The following is a 21,724-nucleotide window of genomic DNA, read 5'->3' on the forward strand; positions in this document are numbered from 1 at the left end:
AATTCATTAAAATGCCTCTCACACTCTTTGAAATGAATAACACCTGAGCCCTTTCAGGATATCACCCTATGTGGGCACTTGGCTCCCTCTGCAGGTATAGAGCAAATAAATTGCTTAGGGGTGAATTTGGGGAAACTGGGCGCTTTTGTTTTGCCAGTGTCAGAAAGTTTAAAAATAAAAGGTAAAAATGTAAGGTAAAGGACCCCTGGATGGTTAAGTCCAGTCAAAGGCGACTATGGGGTTGTGACGCTCGTCTCACATTCAGGCCAAAGGAGCCAGCGTTTGTCCACAGACAGCTTTCTGGGTCATGTGGCCAGCAGGACTAAACTGCTACTGGCGCACGGAGGACCGTGACGGAAACCAGAGCGCACGGAAACACCGTTTACCTTCCCGCCACAGCAGTACCTATTTATCTCCTTGCACAGGCATGCTTTCGAACTGCTAGGTTGGCAGGAGCTGGGACAGAGCAACAGGAGCTCACTCCATCACAGGGATTCAAACCCTTGACCTTCTGAGCGGCAAGCCCAAGAGGCTCAGTGGTTTAGACCACAGCATCACCCGCCTCCCGAAGTAGAAGTAACCACAGCCAAGAGTTGGGGGCCCTAAAAACCCAGAAGAGCTTCCTGCCAGAACTGGATATGCCATTCAAAGCAAGCAGTATGGCAGAAAAAGAGGTCAGAGGAGTCAAAACTGGATGAGGCAGCGATCAGGGAAAGGCAGCTGGTTGCACGGTCATCTTCTCTGCTATGATGCTCAGACTGAAGAGCGAGTTCCAAAACGCCGTGCTTTATAGGGTCTCATGGCATAGCTGCCAAGTCTCCCGTATTCCCCGGGAAACCCCCGTTTTTCCAGCCATTCCCAGCTGGAAAAACGGATATTTTTTATTTTTCCCCGGTTTACTTACCGGCCAGGGGAGGCTCCTTCTGTGCATGTCTGGAGTCTCTGGACATGCACAGAAGCGAATTCTGGCGTGGCGACCATTTTGGAACTGGGCGGAGCATGCTCAGAAGCGACTTTCGATACTGCTCTGCCCAGTTCCAAAATGGCGGCAGCGCTACTTCCGGTCTGCTGGTCCCTTATTTTTCCGGCAGGAACTTGGCAGGTATGTCTCATGGGCTGGGATTGGTTCCCTGCAGAGTCAGCTGACAGGATGTCCTGGGAGAGTGGTACTGCAGCCTAGGTGGCGCTCTCGAAGCACAGAGCCGAATTTGGCAAGCCGGCTGCGGAAACGGAGTGCAGGGAGGTCATAAGGTGGACTCAAGGAGAAGCTCTTTGCACCTGCCCTCTGTCCAGGGAAGACAGGAAGGTGGGTGTTTGGTTCTGACAGCCCGTAAAATGTGGGCCCATCTAAGAAGTTCAGTGCAGGAGTAGCTGAGCCAGCGCAAACGGGAACTGGGAAACACCTGGAGGAAGGCGGATCAGCTTCGGAAACCTTAAGGCTCCTTCGTCAGCGGGAAGGAGAAACTTATTTGGTGTTCCAAGTAGTGGGGGAAATATTATTCTTGCCAGCTCTTCTGCATCAGAAAGCAAGGAGGATGTAAACTTTTCACATATGCTACAACCGTGGCAAGGATGCTACTGGCACAGAGATGGAAAAGCGATAAAATACCAACCAAAGGAGAATGGCAAGAAAAACTGATGGAATACACCAAAATGGCAAAACTAACTGAAAGACCTCAAAATAAGGACCAAAAAAAAAAAAAAATCCTTTAAGAAAGACTGGGAACCATTTTCGGCCTATTTACAGAATCAATGCAAAGAATTGGACTCCTAAATAGGTTTTGAATAATCATTTACAATTAGCAATTCTTTTTACAATTTATAAGCTAAAATATAAAAAAGGAGTGAAAAAGGAATTATGCAGGAAATGATATTATTTTGAAATATACCAGAAAAGGAGGTTGAGGAGAATGGGGGAATTTTGGAATTGTAAATTATGTTATTTGTTATGATGTAATATTGAAAAAAAATGGTAAACTTAATAAAAGTTAAATTAAAAAATAGCAAGGAGAACGTTTGCCTTTTGCAAAGTGCAGAGTTGGTCGAGTTAAAGAGAACAGCAGGGAATTGCCGGCCTGGAAGGACACCATAAGGAAGGCAGACAAAGGCAACCGCATGGTGGACATTCCAGCATAGATCGAGGGCGAGAGAGGCTTTTTGCAGGTGCAGGAGCAACTTTCCACCCAAGGCAGAGGGATGACCTTGACTGCGGAATCTCAAGGCTAGAAAAGTCATTCCCCCGCCCTCCAGAGAATAATGGATGGAGGGTAATGAGATGCAGCCGTTTGCAAACCGAGCTCCGTGCGGTTTGGGTGAGCTGTTTGTGGCACCTGCCAAAGCAGAGACCCAAAAGATGCTGCGTCCCTCTTTTCGCGCGATGTTCTAGCACAGCGGCTGAAAGTCCCAGCTCCAATCCCTGCCCTGCCCTGCAACCCTGGAGAACTGCCGCCAGTCATTGTGGATCAGGTGGGGAATTGGACCTGGACAAAGGTCTGGGTTGCTCTCTCCCCCACCCTCCATGGACCAAGTTAGACAGGTGAAGAAGGCTGGCCACCCACTGTTCTCCTGATGACACAGTGACATCCACTTTCTTTCTTTTTTTTAAATACATTTTATTCCAATTTTCCAAATTCAACAAATTAACAAAACCAATCTTTTATACAAAATCTTATATTCACATCTTTTACCTTGCTCCGCCGAGCTATGACTTCCCCCCCGCCCTTCATGCGGGTTTCTTGTTAATTCCTTTTTTTTTGCAGTTCCTTTTTTAACATATTGGTCAATTCGTAAGGTTTATTTTAGTCCTGCGAGAGTTTTTAATGATCTACAGTTTTTCTCCATATAGTCCACATATTTACTCCAGTCCTTTTGAAACCTTGTCTCCCCCTGGTCACGAATCTTGCATGTCAATCTAGCATGTTCAGCATAGTCCATCATTTTTATCTGCCACTCCACAATTGTAGGTAATTCCTGTAATTTCCATTTTTGGGCTAACAAAGTCCTAGCCGCGGTTGTTGCATACATAAACAGTGTTTGATCTTCTTTTCTAATCTCTCCTCCTATTATTCCTAACAAAAATGCTTCTGGTTTTTTTGGAAAGGTATATCTAAACATCTTTTTCAATTCATTATATAAACTTTCCCAAAATCTTTTAACTTTTTCGCATGTCCACCACATATGATAAAATTCACCATCTTTCTCTTTACATTTCCAGCAACTTTTATCACCCATTCTATACATTTTAGCTAACTTAACTGGAGTTAAATACCATCTGTACATCATCTTATATACATTTTCTTTCAAGGCAGTACATGCTGTAAATCTTAAAGTTTGAACAGTGACATCCACTTTCATCTACGCAGTGAGAAATTAATACTGTGCGGGTGCAAGCTCACCACGGTGCTATGCTTTGAAGATCCAGCGTTTAGCTAGTTGACGGGGCTTTGAGTGCTGCACACAGCTCCCCGGAAGCACCAAACACCAGTGCTTGCAAAAAACAGCCGGGGCTTTGCAGGGGCTCCCAATCAACTAATCATTGGCACCTCCAACCCCCCCCCTTTTTGGTATTACGTCCTTTTACCTGCCAGGTGTAGGGCAGGTGGACATGGAGCTCCGATGGGAGAGTTCTGTGGCTTTCACATCTTGCCTGGGGACACTTCCTGGGAGTGTCTGGCCACTGGGAGAAGTTCTGTTGCTGAGAACTTTCTTAGAATCTTAGAATATTAGAGTTGGATGGAACCCCAAGGGTCATCTAGTCCAACCCCCTGCAACGTAGGAAACACAACTAAGGCACCCATGACATATGGCCATCAAACTGCCGCTTAAAAACCTGCAACAAAGGAGAGTCCACCACCTTCTGAGGGAGTCCTTTCTGCTGTGGAGCAGCTCTTACTGTCAGAAAGTTCTTCCTGATGTTTAGTCGGAATCTCCCTTCTTGTAACTTGGAGCTCTTGATTCGATTTCATGCGCCGGAGCCACATATTTGAAGATGGCTCTCATATCCCCTCTCAGTCTCCTCTTTTCCAGGATAAACATACCGAGATCTCTCCACCGTTCCTCCTAAGGCTTGGCTTACAGACCCTTGATCATCTTGGTCGCCCTCCTCTGAACACCTTCCAGCTTGTCAATAACCTTCTTAATCTGTGGTGCCCAGAACTGGACACAGGACATCATGCTTCCTCAACTGTTCCAATCTGTCAATAGCTCGGGACCAGCTTAATAGAGAGGAAAGCTGCTGTTGTGGTTTCTAATGTATTTATTTAAAGTATTTCATCTTCAAAGGTCTTTTTTCGGGGTTCAGAAATGCTGGCATGTTCACACCCTCGATGTGCCCAGCTTGGGCAACTCAAGGCAAGGGAGGCACTTTTAAAAACAGCCCCTCCTCCAATGACGGATGAAGGACCCCATGTCTTCTGTGTCATGTTGTGATGCTGTCGTCCCAGAGGCACAAGACGCAGTATCTCAACCTGTTTCTTGTGCCCACTCCATTGGGAAGTCAGCCATTCATGAGCTGTGATTCCTATGGACTAGATGACCCTAGGGGTACCTTCAAACTCTATGATTTATGGTGGGGAAGAACGGAACCATTGCACTCATTGCCCAAACTTCATGGAGCAGAATGAAGCCATCCCACCCACCCCTTCTCTAGCAGAAAAGGGGGGCCTTGATAATAATAATAATGATAATAATAATAATAATAATAATAATAATAATAATAATAATAATAATAAAAAAAAAGTGGTACCTTGGGTTAAGAACTTAATTCATTCTGGAGGTCCGTTCTTAACCTGAGACACCACTTTAGCTAATGGGGCCTCCTCCTGCTGCTGCGCCGCTGGAGCACGATTTCTGTTCTCATCCTGAAGCAAAGTTTCTTAACCCGAGGTACTACTTGTGGGTTAGCGGAGTCTGTAACCTGCGGAGTCTGTAACCTGAAGCGTCTGTAACCTGAGGTACCACTGTAATAGTATTTTTTTATTTATACCCCGCCCATCTGGCTGGGTTTCCCCTGCCACTCTGGGCGGCTTCCAACAGAATATTAAAATACAGTAATCTATTAAACAACCTCAGATATGCAGATGACACAACCTTGATGGCAGAAAGCGAGGAGGAATTAAAGAACCTTTTAATGAGGGTGAAAGAGCAGAGCGCAAAATATGGTCTGAAGCTCAACATCAAAAAAACCAAGATCATGGCCACTGGTCCCATCACCTCCTGGCAAATAGAAGGGGAAGAAATGGAGGCAGTGAGAGATTTTACTTTCTTGGGCTCCTTGATCACTGCAGATGGTGACAGCAGTCACGAAATTAAAAGACGCCTGCTTCTTGGGAGAAAAGCAATGACAAACCTAGACAGCATCTTAAAAAGCAGAGACATCACTTTGCCGACAAAGGTCCGTATAGTTAAAGCTATGGTTTTCCCAGTAGTGATGTATGGAAGTGAGAGCTGGACCATAAAGAAGGCTGATCGCCAAAGAATTGATGCTTTTGAATTATGGTGCTAGAGGAGACTCTTGAGAGTCCCATGGACTGCTAGAAGATCAAACCTATCCATTCTTAAGGAAATCAGCCCTGTGTGCTCCCTGGAAGGACAGATCGTGAAGCTGAGGCTCCAATACTTTGGCCACCTCATGAGAAGAGAAGAATCCTTGGAAAAGACCCTGATGTTGGGAAAGATTGAGGGCACTAGGAGAAGGGGACGACAGAGGACAAGATGGCTGGACAGTGTTCTCGAAGCTACGAACATGAGTTTGACCAAACTGCGGGAGGCAGTGCAAGACAGGAGTGCCTGGCGTGCTATGGTCCATGGGGTCACGAAGAGTCGGACACGACTAAACGACTAAACAACAACAACAATCTATTAAACATTAAAAGTTGTCTTCTAAAAGTCTGGTAATTGTTGTTCTCTTTGACCTCTGGTTGGAGGGCATTCCACAGGGTGGGTGCCACTACCGAGAAGGCCCTCTGCCTGGTTCCCTGTAACTTGGCATCTTGCAGTGAGGGAACTGCCAGAAGGCCCTCGGCACTGGACATCGGTGTCCGGAAAGAACGACGGGGGTGGAGACGCTCCTTCAGGTATACTGGACCAAGGCCGTTTCGGGCTTTAAAGGTCAGCACCAACACTTTGAATTGTGCTCAGAAACGTCCTGAGAGCCAATGTAGGTCCAGAAGTGACTTTGTAGGTGACATTAGCCGAAAGTGTCCAAATACGGTAACACAAATGCAACCGCTGTTCCTCCTACCATTCATCTGCTCACAATCGCCCTCTACAAACTTATTTTCTTTCTGCAGGGGACCAAGACTCATAGATCCCTCGTCCTTTTTGCCCTTGCAGCTGGGAGAGGACCCTTTGGAGTGGGAAAACAGCTGCAGGGGAGAGGGTTAAGCAGCCCACTGCCCCCTCTCCCACTTAAAATCACCCGGGGGCTGTTTTGTAGTGTAAAAACCCCAGTAACTGCTTACCTGCCTGCCATTGTAGCTTCTAGTATATCTGCTTTCATTTGCTGGTGGAAATTCACAGAGCTGCTCAGACGGAAGCAGGGTCTCCGGTGCCAGCCAGGCCACAGTTTCCCCTTTGTAATTTGGAAAATGAAGCTTTTGCCTTGTCATCCCCTTTTTTGTACTTTATTAATTTTTAATTCCGTTAAGTGTTTGTGGATGGGGAAATGCAATGGCTGTAAGTGAGATCTGTTATTCCATTTCTGTCCTCCTCTTTTCAAGGGGCAAAATATCAATACTGTAACAATAAAGGAGTTGTTAGCCATACTGAATGCTGAAAAGGTCTGTGGATGTGCAGGATAATAAATGTGCTATTTGTGTGACTGTGGGTGTTTTTTTGCCGTAAAGAGTCGCTCTCTACTTTGAATTACAAGCATCCTCATTTGCTGAAACTCTTAAGCTATATACATGCACATCTTTTTCTAAACCGGGAGTCAGGTTATCACTTCTTGCTCCTGCCTCTTCTTTCAGACTTTCCCTCTCCGTCACTTCATTTTTTAATTCTTTATTCTTTTTTAAACCCTTTTTATGGAGCCCTTACATCTGTTAATAAAAACTCTTAATTCATTCTGAACATTTTACAGCCACTCCAGATAAAAGTTTAATCAGATGGAATTATTGCCCTTCTAATATTCCCTTAACCTTTGCGTTCCAGATCCACACCGTATCACTTAAAATTTTAAACCCCTCTTTTACGGACTTAGCTTTTTCTCTGCCCACTTTTCCTCTCGGAGAAGTTTTTGGCTCCTGGAAAGTGCCCTGGCACACCCACGGGGTCTCGGGATACTAAACCCACGTTCCAACCAGGCCTCCTTTATGCCCCGTTAATTATCTTAATGGTGACATGCTGTTTTAAGAGACACCTTTATTAATCCCACTAAATCTCTTCTTTTTATTGTTGCTTAAACACTTTTTCCTATCCATTACGTAGATGTGTTTAAAGCAGGCTGTCTGCTGGAATGAATGGGTCCATAACTCCACACAAACTGCCCCGGCCCATTTCGATTTCGCGCCCTCGGCAGAAAGGGAGAGGGATGGAGCGGGGAGCGAATGGAGGTGAGGGTGGGGGAGATGATCTTCCGTTCTTTGCAGAGCATCCCTTTCCTCACAAGGCGAGGCTGCCATCAAATCTGGGTGGCGGAGGCGATGTGAGGAACAGGCTCCCCGCCGGAGCCACAAATCCTACCCCGCGGCTGCTAATGATATGTTAAATTATGGCAACACAAAAGCCGTTTAAGCTCCTCATTTACTCCGTGCTTCAGCACCGTACATTTTGTTAGCTTTGGGCATTCTCCTCGCTCGTCTCCTTCGTACATTCCTAACGTCTTCATACGCCGTCGTTCGTACGGAATCGTGAGTCGGTTGCAGCAAGGCCGGCCCCGCGATGTTTCCGCAAAGGATTTATTGGCACTCCACAAATAATTGTCGTTCAACTCGTAGGTTTCCAGGACTCGTAATTCAGGAGCTGGGAGATGGATCTGGCGGGAGGGTTGAACTAATACGGGGTGAATTTTTCCTTGGGGTTGATTGATCAGTCGAGTTAATATATTTATATTCCGCTTAATGCTTATAAGAGTCTCTAAGCAGCTTAGTTAAAGGGACCCCTGACCATTAGGTCCAGTCACGGACAACTCTGGGGTTGCAGCGCTCATCTCTCTTTACTGACCGAGGGAGCCGAAAAGGATCTAGGGATCTTGGTGGGTCACAAGCTGAACATGAGTGATGCGGCAGCAAAAAACATCTAATGCTATTCTAGGCTAGATCAACAGAAGTATGGTGTGCAGATTGAGGGAAATAATACTATCACTCTATTCTGCCTTGGTCAGACCACACTGTGTCCAATTCTGGGAGCCGCAGTTTAAGAAGGATATTGACAAATTGGAACATGTGCAGAGGAGGGCAACCAAGATGATCAAGGGTCTGGAAACGAAGCCTTACGAGGAGTGGTTGAAGGAGTTGGGTATGTTTAGCCTGGGAAAGAGGAGACAGAGGGGAGATATGAGAGCCATCTTCAAATATCTGAAGGGCTGTCACATGGAGCATGCTTGTTTTTTCCTGCTCTGGAGGGTAGAACTCGAACCCGTGGCTTCAAATTACAAGGAAGGAGATTCTGATTCAACATCAGAAAGAACTTTCTGGCAGTTAGAGCTGTTCGACAGTAGAATGGACTCGCTCGAGAGGTGGTGAACTCTCCTTCCTTGGAGGTTTTTAAGCAGAGGTTGGATTGTCATCTGCCATGGATGCTTTAGCTGAGATTCCTGCATTGCATGGGTTGGTCTAGATGACCCTTGGATCCCTTCCAACTCTACAGCTCTATGACTGTGTTCCCTAGTTCAGTCTGCGTCATCCCCAGGTAGGAGCGGGAGAATTTCCCTCCCTGAAGCCTTGGAGAGCTTCTGCCAGTCAGTGTAGACAATCCTAATCTAGAGATAAGAGAGCTTCCTGTGCCTCTCATAGGCTGTGTTTACTTTTCCAAACCCTTCTTGCTTCTTCCCACTTTCTTCATCTTGTAAAATAATAGTAATCGTGTTTTCAAGATTAATATAAACAGATTCCAACAGTATGTGTTCTCTCTCTCTCTCTCTCTCTCTCTCTCTCTCTCTCTCTCTCTCTCTCTCTCTCTCTCTCTCTCTCTCTCTCTCCTCTCCCTCCAGTGGGCAGATAAATATATTCCTCCTCCTGCAAAGGAACAATGATTAAATAATTCACGAGGTGCCGCAAACCCAGGAGTAATAAGCGCTCCATTATTTTCTTGGGTAAATTTCGAGATCCCGAAGGAGCTCATTGGTCCACCTTTCTGTCTGATGCTCAATAATTTTCTCCAACTGGTCCCTTGAGCCCGCCAGAGTCTTCTGCTGGTCCCCTCCCTCCTCACCCACCTCGAAATACCTTGCAGGTGTCAGGGGGGGAAAGAGGGAAATTCATGGACTTAATTTCCTCCAGTTCTTTTGCTCCAAAGGCTGATCCTGCCTTGCAATCGTATCCCTTATCTCTATGCATTCAAACTTGCCTGTGTGTTTATCTTTCCAACTCTTTTTCCGGCAAATAAATCCTCCGTGGTGGTCCAGTTGTGGTGATCCGGCATCCTTAACCCTTCCCTCCTTGTGCTTTCCCCTGCTCCAAATCTCTCCCCCAGCTCTTTTTCACTCCACCAGGGAAAGGAGGACTCTTCATATCTCCCACTCCCTATGGCGAAATGTATTTGGGGGAGATGATTTTCAGCAGGGGAGGAAAATACCTGGAAGCGAGGGAAAGTAAGCAGGCGGCTCTCACCTCACTCTCCTCGGCCTCGTTTGCTGCTTCTGAGGCTGCTTTTTCCATTTCCTAGAATCGTAGAATTGTAGAGGTGGAAGGGACCCAATGGTCATCTAGTCCAACCCAATGCAATGCAGGAATCACAGCGAAGAAGATCGCTGACAGATGGCTGTCCAACCTCTGCTGAAAAACCTCCATGGAAGGAGAGACCACCATCTTTCGAGGGAGACCATTCCACTGTCAAACGGCTCTCACCGTCAGAAAGTTTTTCCTGATATTTAGTCGGAATCTCCTTTCTTGTCATCCCCTGGTTTGACAGCCAAGGTCACACAGCGAGCTTCAGAAATGGGCTGAATGGGGATTTGAACCCTGGTCTCCCAGGGTTCTAGTCTGACACGCTAACTATTATGTCACAGTGTTTGTGTTTGTTTGTGTGTGTGTGTGATTTTACGCTTTGGCCTTCAAATCCAAAGTTGGTTTTCCACCGGAATTTAACGTCAAAAGTGATTTGTTTATTTTTTGCAAGTATTTTGAGGTGAAGCAATCAAGGAATTTTAAGGAGCCTGAAACAGTTTCAACAAGACTGGTGCATTTATTGTGGAATGGGCAGTACAACGCCCCTTGGAATCCTATGGAGAGTTTTGTTGTTGTTTTGCGGCATCCCACAAAAAGTATTACGGATCTGAGAAAGGGGTGGGCTTCATTCAAAGCCAGGTACCCACATTCTCCTGCCCACTAACAATTAATCAGCTCATTAACCTAACATTAAAAAGTACGTAAAGGGATTAGACATATTGATGGAGGACTGGGCTGTCACTGGATCCTAGCCAGGATGGCCCTGCTCTGCCTCCACAGTTCAAGGCACAGATGCTTCTGAATCTCAGTTGCTGGAGAGCACGGGAGGGGAGAGGGGTCTTGTGTTCAAATCCTGATTTCTGGCTTCCCCTTGGGGCGTCTGCTCAGCCCCTGTGAGAACAGGATGCTGGACCAGATGAACCGCTGGCCTGATCCAACGGGCTCTGCTGAAGTCCTTGCGTTTCTGTGACCAGGCTGCCTCCAGCCACAATAAGCCCAAAATGTGCAAAATGCAAGATTTGTGCTTGCAACCCTAAGCCTGGAAACACGGCACTTACTTTCAAGTAAGCACGTGTCGAATTGTGCTGCAGATCAACAGTCTCCCTCACTTGGCAGAGCTGGTGGACTCTCCTCCCTTGGAGGTTGTCAAGCAGAGGTTGGATGGCCGCCTGTCAAGGGATGCTTTAGCTGAGATTCCTGCATTGCAGAGGGTTGGGCTAGATGACCCTCGGGGTCCCTTCCAGCTCTATGACTCTATGTTCCTGGGTCCTACTGCTCAAATTGTGTGCTTCCCCTCGGGGTGTTTTGTTGGCCACTGCGAGAAGAGGATGCTGGACTAGGTAGGTCGCTGGCCTGATCCAAGAGGGTTCTTGCATTTGTAAGTGTAAAGCGGATTGAGTTTCTCCTAAGTCCCTCCAAAAGCTTCAATATTCAGGTACCAGAACCTTCTCGTTTCATGCAGAAGCAAAGACCCTGAGAGAGAGAGAGAGCCGCTGGTGGCTTTTCGCAAGAGATCTTCTTTTCCCCGCATTCATCCACCGACTTCTGCTTTGGCCATTATAATTTATAACCAGCAATTGGCGATTTTATCACCCAGCTAATAATAATAAAAGAGTCAAACGTAGACTGTGCTTGCTTCCACCTCTGAGGGTTTTTATGGTCTTTTAACGAGCTTAATTAATCTGGCTGTCATTGTTGGAGCTGTGTTTTTCTCAGGGAGCGAAGGCCCTCTGCTGTTCCCAGACACAAAACTCCATCTCAGGCGTGCAGAGATTCAGGGATTAGAAGCGTCATCCCAGCCCCCCCAGCCCCCCGGCCCAACCCTGGTCTTCTGTGCCCTTCCCCCAGTAACAAACTGGGTGCTCTTGGGTCTTTAGCGAAAGGGAGTCCAGAGATAAAAGGACAACCATTACGAGGTCAGGGAAATCTTCCAGGATAAACCCGCACCGCCTGCGTGTTCCAGTAAGGCTGCATGAATGATCTGGGAGTGGTCAGATCATGCAAACCTTTGGTGCAGCAGTGTTTGGAATACTGAGTACAGTTCTGGTCGCCTCACCTTAAAAAGGAGAAAGAAGAGTTGGAAAGGGTTCAGGAAAGGGCAAACAAATTGATCCATGGGATGGAGCCACCCCCTTATGAAGGAAGGTTACAGCATTTGAAGCTCAACATCAAAAAAAACCAATATCATGGCCACTGGTCCCATCACCTCCTGGCAAATAGAAGGGGAAGAAATGGAGGCAGTGAGAGATTTTACTTTCTTGGGCTCCTTGATCACTGCAGATGGTGACAGCAGTCACAAAATTAAAAGACGCCTGCTTCTTGGGAGAAAAGCAATGACAAACCTAGACAGCATCTTAAAAAGCAGAGACATCACCTTGCCGACAAAGGTCCGTATAGTTAAAGCTATGGTTTTCCCAGTAGTGATGTATGGAAGTGAGAGCTGGACCATAAAGAAGGCTGATCGCCGAAGAACTGATGCTTTTGAATTATGATGCTGGAGGAGACTCTTGAGAGTCCCATGGACTGCAAGAAGATCAAACCTATCCATTCTGAAGGAAATCAGCCCTGAGTGTTCCCTGGAAGGACAGATCCTGAAGCTGAGGCTCCAATACTTTGGCCACCTCATGATAAGAGAAGACTCCCTGGAAAAGACCCTGATGTTGGGAAAGATTGAGGGCACTAGGAGAAGGGGACGACAGAGGACGAGATGGTTGGACAGTGTTCTTGAAGCTACGAACATGAGTTTGACCAAACTGCGGAAGGCAGTGCAAGACAGGAGTGCCTGGCGTGCTGTGGTCCATGGGGTCACGAAGAGTCGAACACGACTAAACGACTAAACAACAACAACAGCATTTGGGACCTTTTAGACTAGGGGAAAAGTGAGTAAGAGGCATCAAGATAGAAGTTTATAAAATGATGTGTGGCAGGAAGAATGTGGGTAGGAGAAAATTCTCATTCTCTCATAAGGATAGATCTAGCGGGCATCCAATGAAGCTGGGTGTTGGAAGAATCAGGACAGATAAAAGAACAGTCCTTCTTCAGGCTGTTTGTTGGCATCCATCTGTCTCGAGACACAATGGAATGCGCCTCCGGGGGTGAAGGCCAACAACCGCTGCTTGGCGTGCAAGCCCGGGCAGTGTGTCTGAGGTCCTGGGCTACCCAGGCGACAGGACCCCCTTTTCTGTCCCGCTGATGTAGTTAAACTGTGGAACTCACTCCCACAGGAGGCAGGGGATGCCAATAACCTGGATGGCTTTAAAAGAATTAGACAAAATCTTGGAGCTGTTGATGGCTACTAGCTAGGATGGCTGCTTTCAACCTCCATAGTTGGAGCCAGCATGGTGTAGTGGTTAAGAGCGGTGGACTCGTAATCTGGTGAACCGGGTTCACTTCCCTGCTCCTCCACCTGCAGCTGCTGGGTGACCTTGGGCTAGTCACACTTCTCTAAAGTCTCTCAGCCTCACTCACCGAACAGAGTGTTTGTTGTGGGGAAGGAAGGGAAAGGAGATTGTGAGCCGCTTTGAGACTCCTTAGGGTAGTGAAAAAGCGGGATATCAAATCCAAACTCCTCCTCCTCCTCCTCCTCCTCCTCCTCCTCTTCTTCTTCTTCTTCTTCTTCTTCTTCTTCTTCTTCTTCTTCTTCTTCTTCTTCTTCTTCTTCCTCCTCCTCCTCCTCCTCCTCCTCCTCCTCTTCTGAATCCCAGTTGCTGGAGACCACAGGAGGGGAGAGTTTCTCTTGTGCTCAGATCACGCTTGCTGGTTTCCCACAAGCTGGTTTCCAGAACAGGATGTCAGACGAGACGTGTCATTGGCCTGATCCAGCAGGCCCTTCTTATGTTCGTAACCCCCTTGTTTTTAGCATCAATGCTGTCATTTCTTCATTTTGGTGGCAGCCGACTCTCTTGACCCTTCACAACTGAAAAGGATTCACATAGCATCTATCTCAGATTTAACTGCAAAATACTTCAAATCTCTGCGCATAACTGGTTGGTGGACTTTGGGGTCAGCCCACACGTGAGCCCATCAGTGATGCTTCAAGTTGTCCCCCAAAGCCTCTGGGTGAACGTAACAGATATTGACTGCAGCAGCTGCTACAGTCACCCAGAGAGAGCGTCCTTCCAACCTTCTCCGCATTGTCACTCACTTATCCTCCAGCAGCATATGACTTCTTGCAGCAAGGAGACAGAGGATCAAAGAAATTGCAATAGAAAGAGGAACTGCTGTAACTAATCTGTACCTCTCTCTTGCTGAAATAGGAAGCCATAGGTAATTCAGTAATGGTCCTGAGTGGGTTTCTGGGGAAGGAGTTCCATTGGTGCCTGTAGCAGCTCTCAAAACCAGCGGCTGCCACAAGCACTTTCAGGCTTCTAGGCACATGTAGGTTTCTCATAGGATTCTGTGCGGAGTGGCCTTTTATCAAGGGGAGATTTTGCAGCTGGGAACAATTCATAGAATCATAGAATTGTAGGGATGGAAGGGACCCCTGGCAATGCAGGAATCTCAGCTAAAGCATCCGAGACAGATGGCCACCCAATCTCTGCTTAAGAACCTCAAAGGAAGGAGAGTCCGCCATCTTCTGAGGGAGTCTGTTACTCTGTCGAACAGCTCTTGCCGTCAGAAAGTCCTTCCTGATGTTTAGTCAGAATCTCCTTTCTTATACGTCTATGCCACTTTTCACTCACATGAGTCACAAAGCGGCTTACAGTCAATAAATAATAAAATAATAGAAGATCACAAATACAGTATAAATCATATAGAATACTTAACTAATCATCAGTAAAACAATTACATCAGTAAAACAACTGCAACTAATAAAACGCAATTAGCAAACAAAGGAATCAACGATATAAGCTAAACAGCACAACCGCAACGAAGGTCATATTATAAGATTCAGAAAGCATTGCAGAACTCATGCTCCATGAAAGATTACTCACAACGTTAACAAACCAGCCACCAAAAGACAAACTAAGCATTGTTGAATTAACACACACACACACACCACACTCCAAATCCCCATGACTCATAATCTTCCAACTCAGCTCATCAAAAGACACAGACTCAACCCTGTTCTGAAGGCAAGGCAGGTGGTAAATGCCATTGTTTGATGGCCAGCACAAAGTCTCATTCCCCTTGATCATCTTGGTTGCCCTTCCAGCTTTTCCGTGCCCTTCTTAAAATGGGCTGCCCAGAACAGAATATAGGACTCCATGTGAGGCCTGAGCAAGGCAGAGCAGAGCGGGACTATTCCTCCCCTAGATCCAGACACACTGCTGCTGTGGATGCAGCCATCATTATTGTAATGTTTTGTAGGGAGGGAAGCGGGCTGCAAAGAGGCAGTGTCGTAACCACATATTTATGGCCATCGGCTATAATTTTATTGAGCAACACAAAGAGGAAAATGAAGCGAGAACCTGAGAGGGTTTCTGAGTGCCGCTTTTGTGCGAAGACACACCAGCTGCTGATAGATCTTCTTTTGCCCCGGAAAGAAATTGCTCATCCCCCAAATGGGCCGTGGAACGAGAAAGCGTGAAGCATGACAGGGACGCTTTGGCCCAAATGGGTCAATTTCCTGCCATTTCCCCCCATAATTGCATGTAGAGCCTATAGCATTTAATATACCAGGCAGAGGCAGGAGAGAGAGAGAGAGAGAGAGAGAGTTTCCATTCTCCTTAGTCCTGTTATTTTTATTTTCTTTTACGGTTGGAGTTGAAATGGTTCCCAAGCTCAGCCCTGCCTTGCAGAGCCACTCTTGCCGGCTGGCTAATAACTACCCATTTCCCGGCAAGTGCTTTTTATCTATTTATTTATTTATTTCACCTGCATCGGAAGATTTACACCCCACCTGATAGTTTAAAAACAAACAAAACGGAAAAGATAAAACGGAACAAAAACCCGAGGAACATTTGCAATAGTTTTGAAACGGACAGAAAGTTAAGAGACTGAAACGGCTGTTGTAGTCCTGGGATATCTCGTCTGGTAGAGCGCGAGACCCTTAATCCCAGGGCCGTGGGTTCTAGTTTGGGCAAAAGATTCTTGATTTGCAGGGGGTTGGACTAAATGACCCCTGTAGTCCCCTTCCAACTCGACAATTTTATGATTCTACAAGGCTTCAATTGTTGCCTGCAGGCATTCCTCCTCCTCGTCAGTTTCCCCCTAGAGTCATTTTCCTTCGAGTGGTGTGCTCAGCCCTGGGTGGCTTTTCTGGAGAGCTTCTCCATTCCCCGATGATCTTGCCTGCCCTCCAGAGATCGAAAAAGCCCAGCGCCAGAAGCCTGTGCAAGCCTGCAGGCTGACTCTCGCTAGCCACCTCCCCGGCTGCCTGTCCCCCGCACATTGCCAAAATCTGGCTTGGCTGCCTCATTTTTTTCCACCGTGAAGAGGTGCAGAAATAGCCAAACTTCCCCAACTGCCCAGAGGCACTTTGGGAACCGGTTTGCGGTGAGGGGTAACTGGAGTTTAAATCTTAGGACGACCGCACATGTTTCCAGAAGCCGGATGATTAGCCGGAGCACAGTTTTATAGACTGTTTCTGGCTTCGGGGGCCTTGGTGTACTTTTCAAAACAAAGCCTAACAACAGAAATATCTTAGTTTGAGGTCTGGAACGTGTGTCTGGTAACTGCAGGAGTGGACAGGGGACCCAAGGGTCATCTCTTCGACTCTGATGCGCCCCACCCCGTGGAACAGGCCCAGGGCTGCAATGCCGGCACCTGTTTCCAAAGAAGCATAGAAAGGTGGAGTTGGAAGGGGCACCAAGGGTCATCTAGTCCAACCCAGGAATCACAAGTATAGAATTCCTGGCAGATGGCCATCCAGACATCGCTTAAACACCCCCAGCAAAGGAGAGCCCACAACCACCTTTTGTGGGAGTCTGTTCCGCTGTTGAACGGCTTTTACTGTCAGAAAGTTCTTCCTCAGGTTGAGTCAGAATCTCCTTTCTTGTAACTTGAAGCCATGGGTTCGAGTCCTACCCTCCAGAGCAGGAGAAAACATGCTCTCTCTTCCATGGGACAGCCCTTCAGATATTTGAAGATGGCTCTCTTATCTCCTCTCAGTCTCCTCTTTTCCAGGCTAAACATACCCAGTTCCATCAAGCGCTCCTCATAAGGCTTGGTTTCCAGATCCTTAATCATTTCTTTTTTTAAAAAAAAGTTTTTATTTATACTTTTCATGTTTATACATTCCCTTAGTTTTACAATCAATTTTACATTTGAAAGTTTGACTTCCTTCCCCCTCTTTCTGCAGTTCCTTAAATTTATTTTTAAATATCTTCTGCATATCCAAATTCATTTAATTTGCTCACTTAACCTACTTTAAATATATACTCTTATAAAACTTCAGGTTATTACAATAACCCTGCCAATGTTTTTATCTGCTTGCAATTTATCTGTAAATATTCAATGAACCATTTCCATTCCTTTATTAAAAAAAAAAAGTTGGTTATCTTGATTTCTTATTCTTCCGGTAAGTTTCTGAATATTCCGTAAGGTTTTGTATCCATTCTTCCTTTGCTGGGACTTCTTCTTCTTCTTCTTTCCACTTTGGGGCAATTAGCATTCTTACTGCTGTAATAGCATATAATAATACATTTCTATACAATTTAGGTAGTTCTGTCCCTATGATTCCCAAAAGAAAAGCTGCTGGTTTTTCCCACAAACTTTATTTTGAACATCTTTTTCAATTCACTGTATATCATTTCCCAGTAAGTTTTGAACCCTCTGCCCGCCTTACAGTTTCCCAGTATCCTCCTCATCATTTTGAGCATGTGCAGAGTTGCCTTTCCCTCTCTCCAAAGGGACCCCAGCCAGCTCCCTCTCGGCCCTGGACTTGAGGTCGGGGCATCTTAATCTCCTGGCCTTGCGTGAGCCCCCAGGAAGGCAAAGAGCGTTTGACACAGAGGTGCGGCAGCTACGTGCCATGGAGGCCGAGCAGGAAGCTAGCAACCGCTTGCCCTGAGCTGTGCGTACAGCTGTTAAGACGTTAGATCACAGCTTGACGCTCAGGAAGGCTTGCCATCAGAACACATTTACATCATGGAGGGATTAATTTGTCTATCCTGTCATCCTGGTGGGAGCAAAGCAAATTCCACAGCAAGGGCGATTCGCCTCCCTAGAAAGAGGAGGGGAACAACAGAATAAAAACAGAGACTGCTGTAGATCCAGAGCTGGGTGCAAGGACAGCAGAGGACTGGGCAATAAAGTCAAAAGGGTAAATTGCATTTATTTGAATCTATTTTTGGGACGCGGGTGGCGCTGTGGGTTAAACCACAGAGCCTAGGGCTTGCCGATCGGAAGGTCGGCGGTTCGAATCCCCGCGACAGGGTGAGCTCCCGTTGCTCGGTCCCAGCTCCTGCCAACCTAGCAGTTCGAAAGCACGTCAAAGTGCAAATAGATAAATAGGTACTGCTACAGTGGGAAGGTAAACGGCATTTCCGTGCGCTGCTCTGGTTCGCCAGAAGCGGCTTTGTCATGCTGGCCCTTGGAGCTGGACCTCAGTGTCTGGGCTGAACGATGGGGGTGGAGACGCTCCTTCAGGTCTACTGGGCCAAGGCCGTTTAGGGCTTTAAAGGTCAGCACCAACACTTTGAACTGTGCTCGGAAACGTATTGGGAGCCAATGCAGATATCTCAGGACCGGTGTTATGTGGTATCGGCGGCCTTGTAGGCATTTTAAATACTTTTGTATGTGACTCTTTTTTCTCGCGGTTCTATTTGTAAAATGCCTAATAAAGGTTTGATAGTCAGGTATCGGCGGCCACTCCCAGCCACCAGTCTAGCTGCCGCATTCTGGATTAGTTGCGGTTTCTGGGTCACCTTCAAAGGTAGCCCCACGTAATAATAATAATAATAAATTTTTATTTATACCCCGCCCTCCCCAGTCAAAAACCGGGCTCAGGGCGGCTGACACCAACAGAACCACAATAAAACATAAAAACAATTAATTAAAATACAGATTAAAATACAGTATTAAAATTTAAAGTGCAGCCTCATTTCAATTAGTCCATAAATCCAAGCCATGAGGGAGAAAAACACAGGGGTCAGGCTGAGTCTAACCCAAAGGCCAGGCGGAACAGCTCTGTCTTGCAGGCCCTGCGGAAAGATGACAAATCCCGCAGGGCCCTGGTCTCCTGGGAAAGAGCGTTCCACCAGGTTGGGGCCAGTACTGAAAAGGCCCTGGCTCTAGTAGAGGCCAATCTAGCCATCTTATGACTCGGGATCTCCAGAATATTATTATTTGTGGACCTTAAGGTCCTCCGCGGGGCATACCAGGAGAGGCGGTCCCGTAGAGCATGTTGCAGTAGTCCAAGCAGGAGATGTGCTGTTAAGCTTAAATCAGGACTGCACAAGTTGGGTGATTCCTCAAGCCCAGTGCAGCTTTGCCAGCTGTACATGACTGCCATCTGGAACCAGACAAACTCCCCGCCTGGCAATGGAGAAATGGTGGCATGCGGGAGTGCTCAGTTTTCTAGTCCTCGACAGGCCACAATGAACGGATTGGTTCAGCTTGGCCAGTCACCAGTTGCAGAGGCCCATCGTGTCGGATGGTCAAGCGTGGTTGGCCATGTGCATCTCGACAGCCTCCCCTGTCCACCGGAGAGAGGAGCTCAGTGTCCTGTGTCTGATTAAAATGGAATGGCCACATTGCAAGAGGCTGGCACCGCAATGCAAAGCGGCTGTTACCATCGTGGGTGTGTGCAACACACGCTACATGTGTCTGGGGAAAAGAAAACCTTGAAATTAAAAACCAAGACACCTTTCAAACCTGTAAAAGCAGCCACATTGTCCTTGCAGGCAACGATTTCAAGATTGCCAGGAGAAGGCAGTGTGGCGTAGTGGTTAGAGTGCCAGACTAGAAACTGGGAAACCAGGGTCCGCATTTCTTCTGAAACATGAAGCTCCCTGGGCATAGCCAGCCCCTTCCTCTCAGCCTAGCCTACCTCACAGGGTTGTTGTGCAGATAAAAGAGGGGTAACTCTGCATGCCCCCTTGAGCTCTTTCGGGGAGAAGCGGGAAGTAAATGCAACAAGTAAAGAAAAGAGGGCATGCCATGCCACTGCCACTTCTAGAAGCGAGGGGCCTGGGGAGATTTGCAGGCTTGGCGCGACTGACGGTCTCCGGCTGCCTTTTCTCTCCGCAGAGCACCCTGGAGCAGTGCAGCGTCTGTGCCAAGCCCATTATGGAGCGGATTCTGAGAGCCACCGGCAAGGCCTACCACCCTCACTGCTTCACCTGCGTGATCTGCCAGCGCAGCCTGGATGGGATTCCCTTCACTGTGGACGCTGGCGGAAACATCCACTGCATTGAGGATTTCCACAGGTGGCGGCGCTTCTCTTTGCCTCTTTTGCAGTGCTCGGGGAAGAGAAGCAGGAGAGGTTTGCGCTTGGGTTGGTGTTTAGGCCTTTTGCAGGCTAGACGTGGGAGGGACTGTATTATCTTACAGGTAGGTAGCCGTGTTGGTCTGCCATAGTCAAAACAAAATGTAAAAATTCCTTCCAGTAGCACCTTAGAGACCCACCCTCTCACTATATATAAGTGTCTGGTGACTTCTGTTTCAGTGTATCTGAAGAAGTGTGCATGTACGCGAAAGCTCATACCTATGACAAACTTAGGGCTTGCCGATAGAAGGTCGGCGGTTCTAATCCCTGCAGCGGGGTGAGCTCCCGTTGCTCAGTCCCAGCTCCTGCCCACCTAGCAGTTCGAAAGCACGTCAAAGTGCAAGTAGATAAATAGGTACCGCTCCGGCGGGAAGGTAAACGGTGTTTCCGTGTGCTGCTCTGGTTCGCCAGAAGTGGCTTAGTCATGCTGGCCACATGACCCGGAAGCTGTACGCCAGCTCCCTCGGCCAATAAAGTGAGATGAGCACCGCAACCCCAGAGTCATCTGCGACTGGACCTAATTGCCAGGGGTCCCTTTACCTTTACCTTTAAGGTGCTGCTGGAATGAATTTTTTTATTTTGTTGCGACCCAGGTGGCGCTGTGGTTAAACCACTGAGCCTAGGGCTTGCTGATCAGAAGGTCGGCGGTTCAAATCCCTGTGACGGGGTGAGCTCCCGTTGCTTGGTCCCAGCTCCTGCCAACCTAGCAGTTCGAAAGCACGTCAAAATGCAAGTAGATAAATAGGAACCGCTACAGCGGGAAGGTAAACGGCGTTTCCATGTGCTGCTCTGGTTCGCCAGAAGCGGCTTTGTCATGCTGGCCACATGACCTGGAAGCTGTATGCCAGCTCCCTCGGCCTATAGAGCAAGATGAACGCCGCAACCCCAGAGTTGGTCACGACTGGACCTAATGGTCAGGGGTCCCTTTACCTTTACCTATTATCTTATTATTGTGCTGCAAGTTTATTTCGGCTCGGCCAAAAGCATCCTTTTCAGCGCACCACCCGCCCATAACTTGCAGAACATCGAAACCTCGGGCAGAGATATTCTTTTTTTAAAAAAAATATATTAATTTTTAATTTTATTTATTTTTTTAAAATAATTTTTAAATAATTTTTAATTCTTTGCTCGAGCCCTGGACCCTCCAGCGTAAATGCTCAGATTCCACTCGGCTCGATGAGCAGAGCTTTCACAACAAACTTTCTCCGTTCCCTAGAAAATTCGCTCCCCGCTGCTCTGTCTGCAAAGAGCCCATCATGCCCGCGCAAGGCCAGGAGGAGACTGTCCGCATTGTGGCCTTGGACCGTGACTTCCATGTGGAATGCTACCGCTGCGAGGTCAGTATCTTCTGCGCATGCAAAGGATGCCCTGTGCATAGATCAGTGGCAGAACATCTGCTTTTCAGGCAGGAGGTCCCAGGTCCTGCTTGAGTCCCAGCTTTGCATGTGATGCGGTCGCCGGGTTTCCCTAGAGATTCCCCTGATAACTGCACCAAATACTAAGGGGAGATCAATGCCCCTTAGGC

General features: G+C 47.3%; 1 protein-coding gene across 6 annotated transcripts in view; it reads left to right on the forward strand.

Annotated features, from left to right (window-relative positions):
* Positions 1–21,724, forward strand: part of LPP (LIM domain containing preferred translocation partner in lipoma) — a 294,937-nt gene that overhangs the window by 259,432 nt on the left and 13,781 nt on the right. For all 6 annotated transcript variants that reach the window (XM_060274249.1, XM_060274252.1, XM_060274253.1 and 3 more), the window contains exons 9-10: positions 19,962–20,140; positions 21,416–21,536. In XM_060274249.1, coding sequence (XP_060130232.1) covers positions 19,962–20,140; positions 21,416–21,536 — 300 coding nt within the window. The remainder of the gene's footprint in view (positions 1–19,961; positions 20,141–21,415; positions 21,537–21,724) is intronic.

The sequence above is a fragment of the Zootoca vivipara genome, chromosome 5, assembly GCF_963506605.1.
Source record: "Zootoca vivipara chromosome 5, rZooViv1.1, whole genome shotgun sequence".
Taxonomy (NCBI): Eukaryota; Metazoa; Chordata; class Lepidosauria; order Squamata; family Lacertidae; genus Zootoca; species Zootoca vivipara.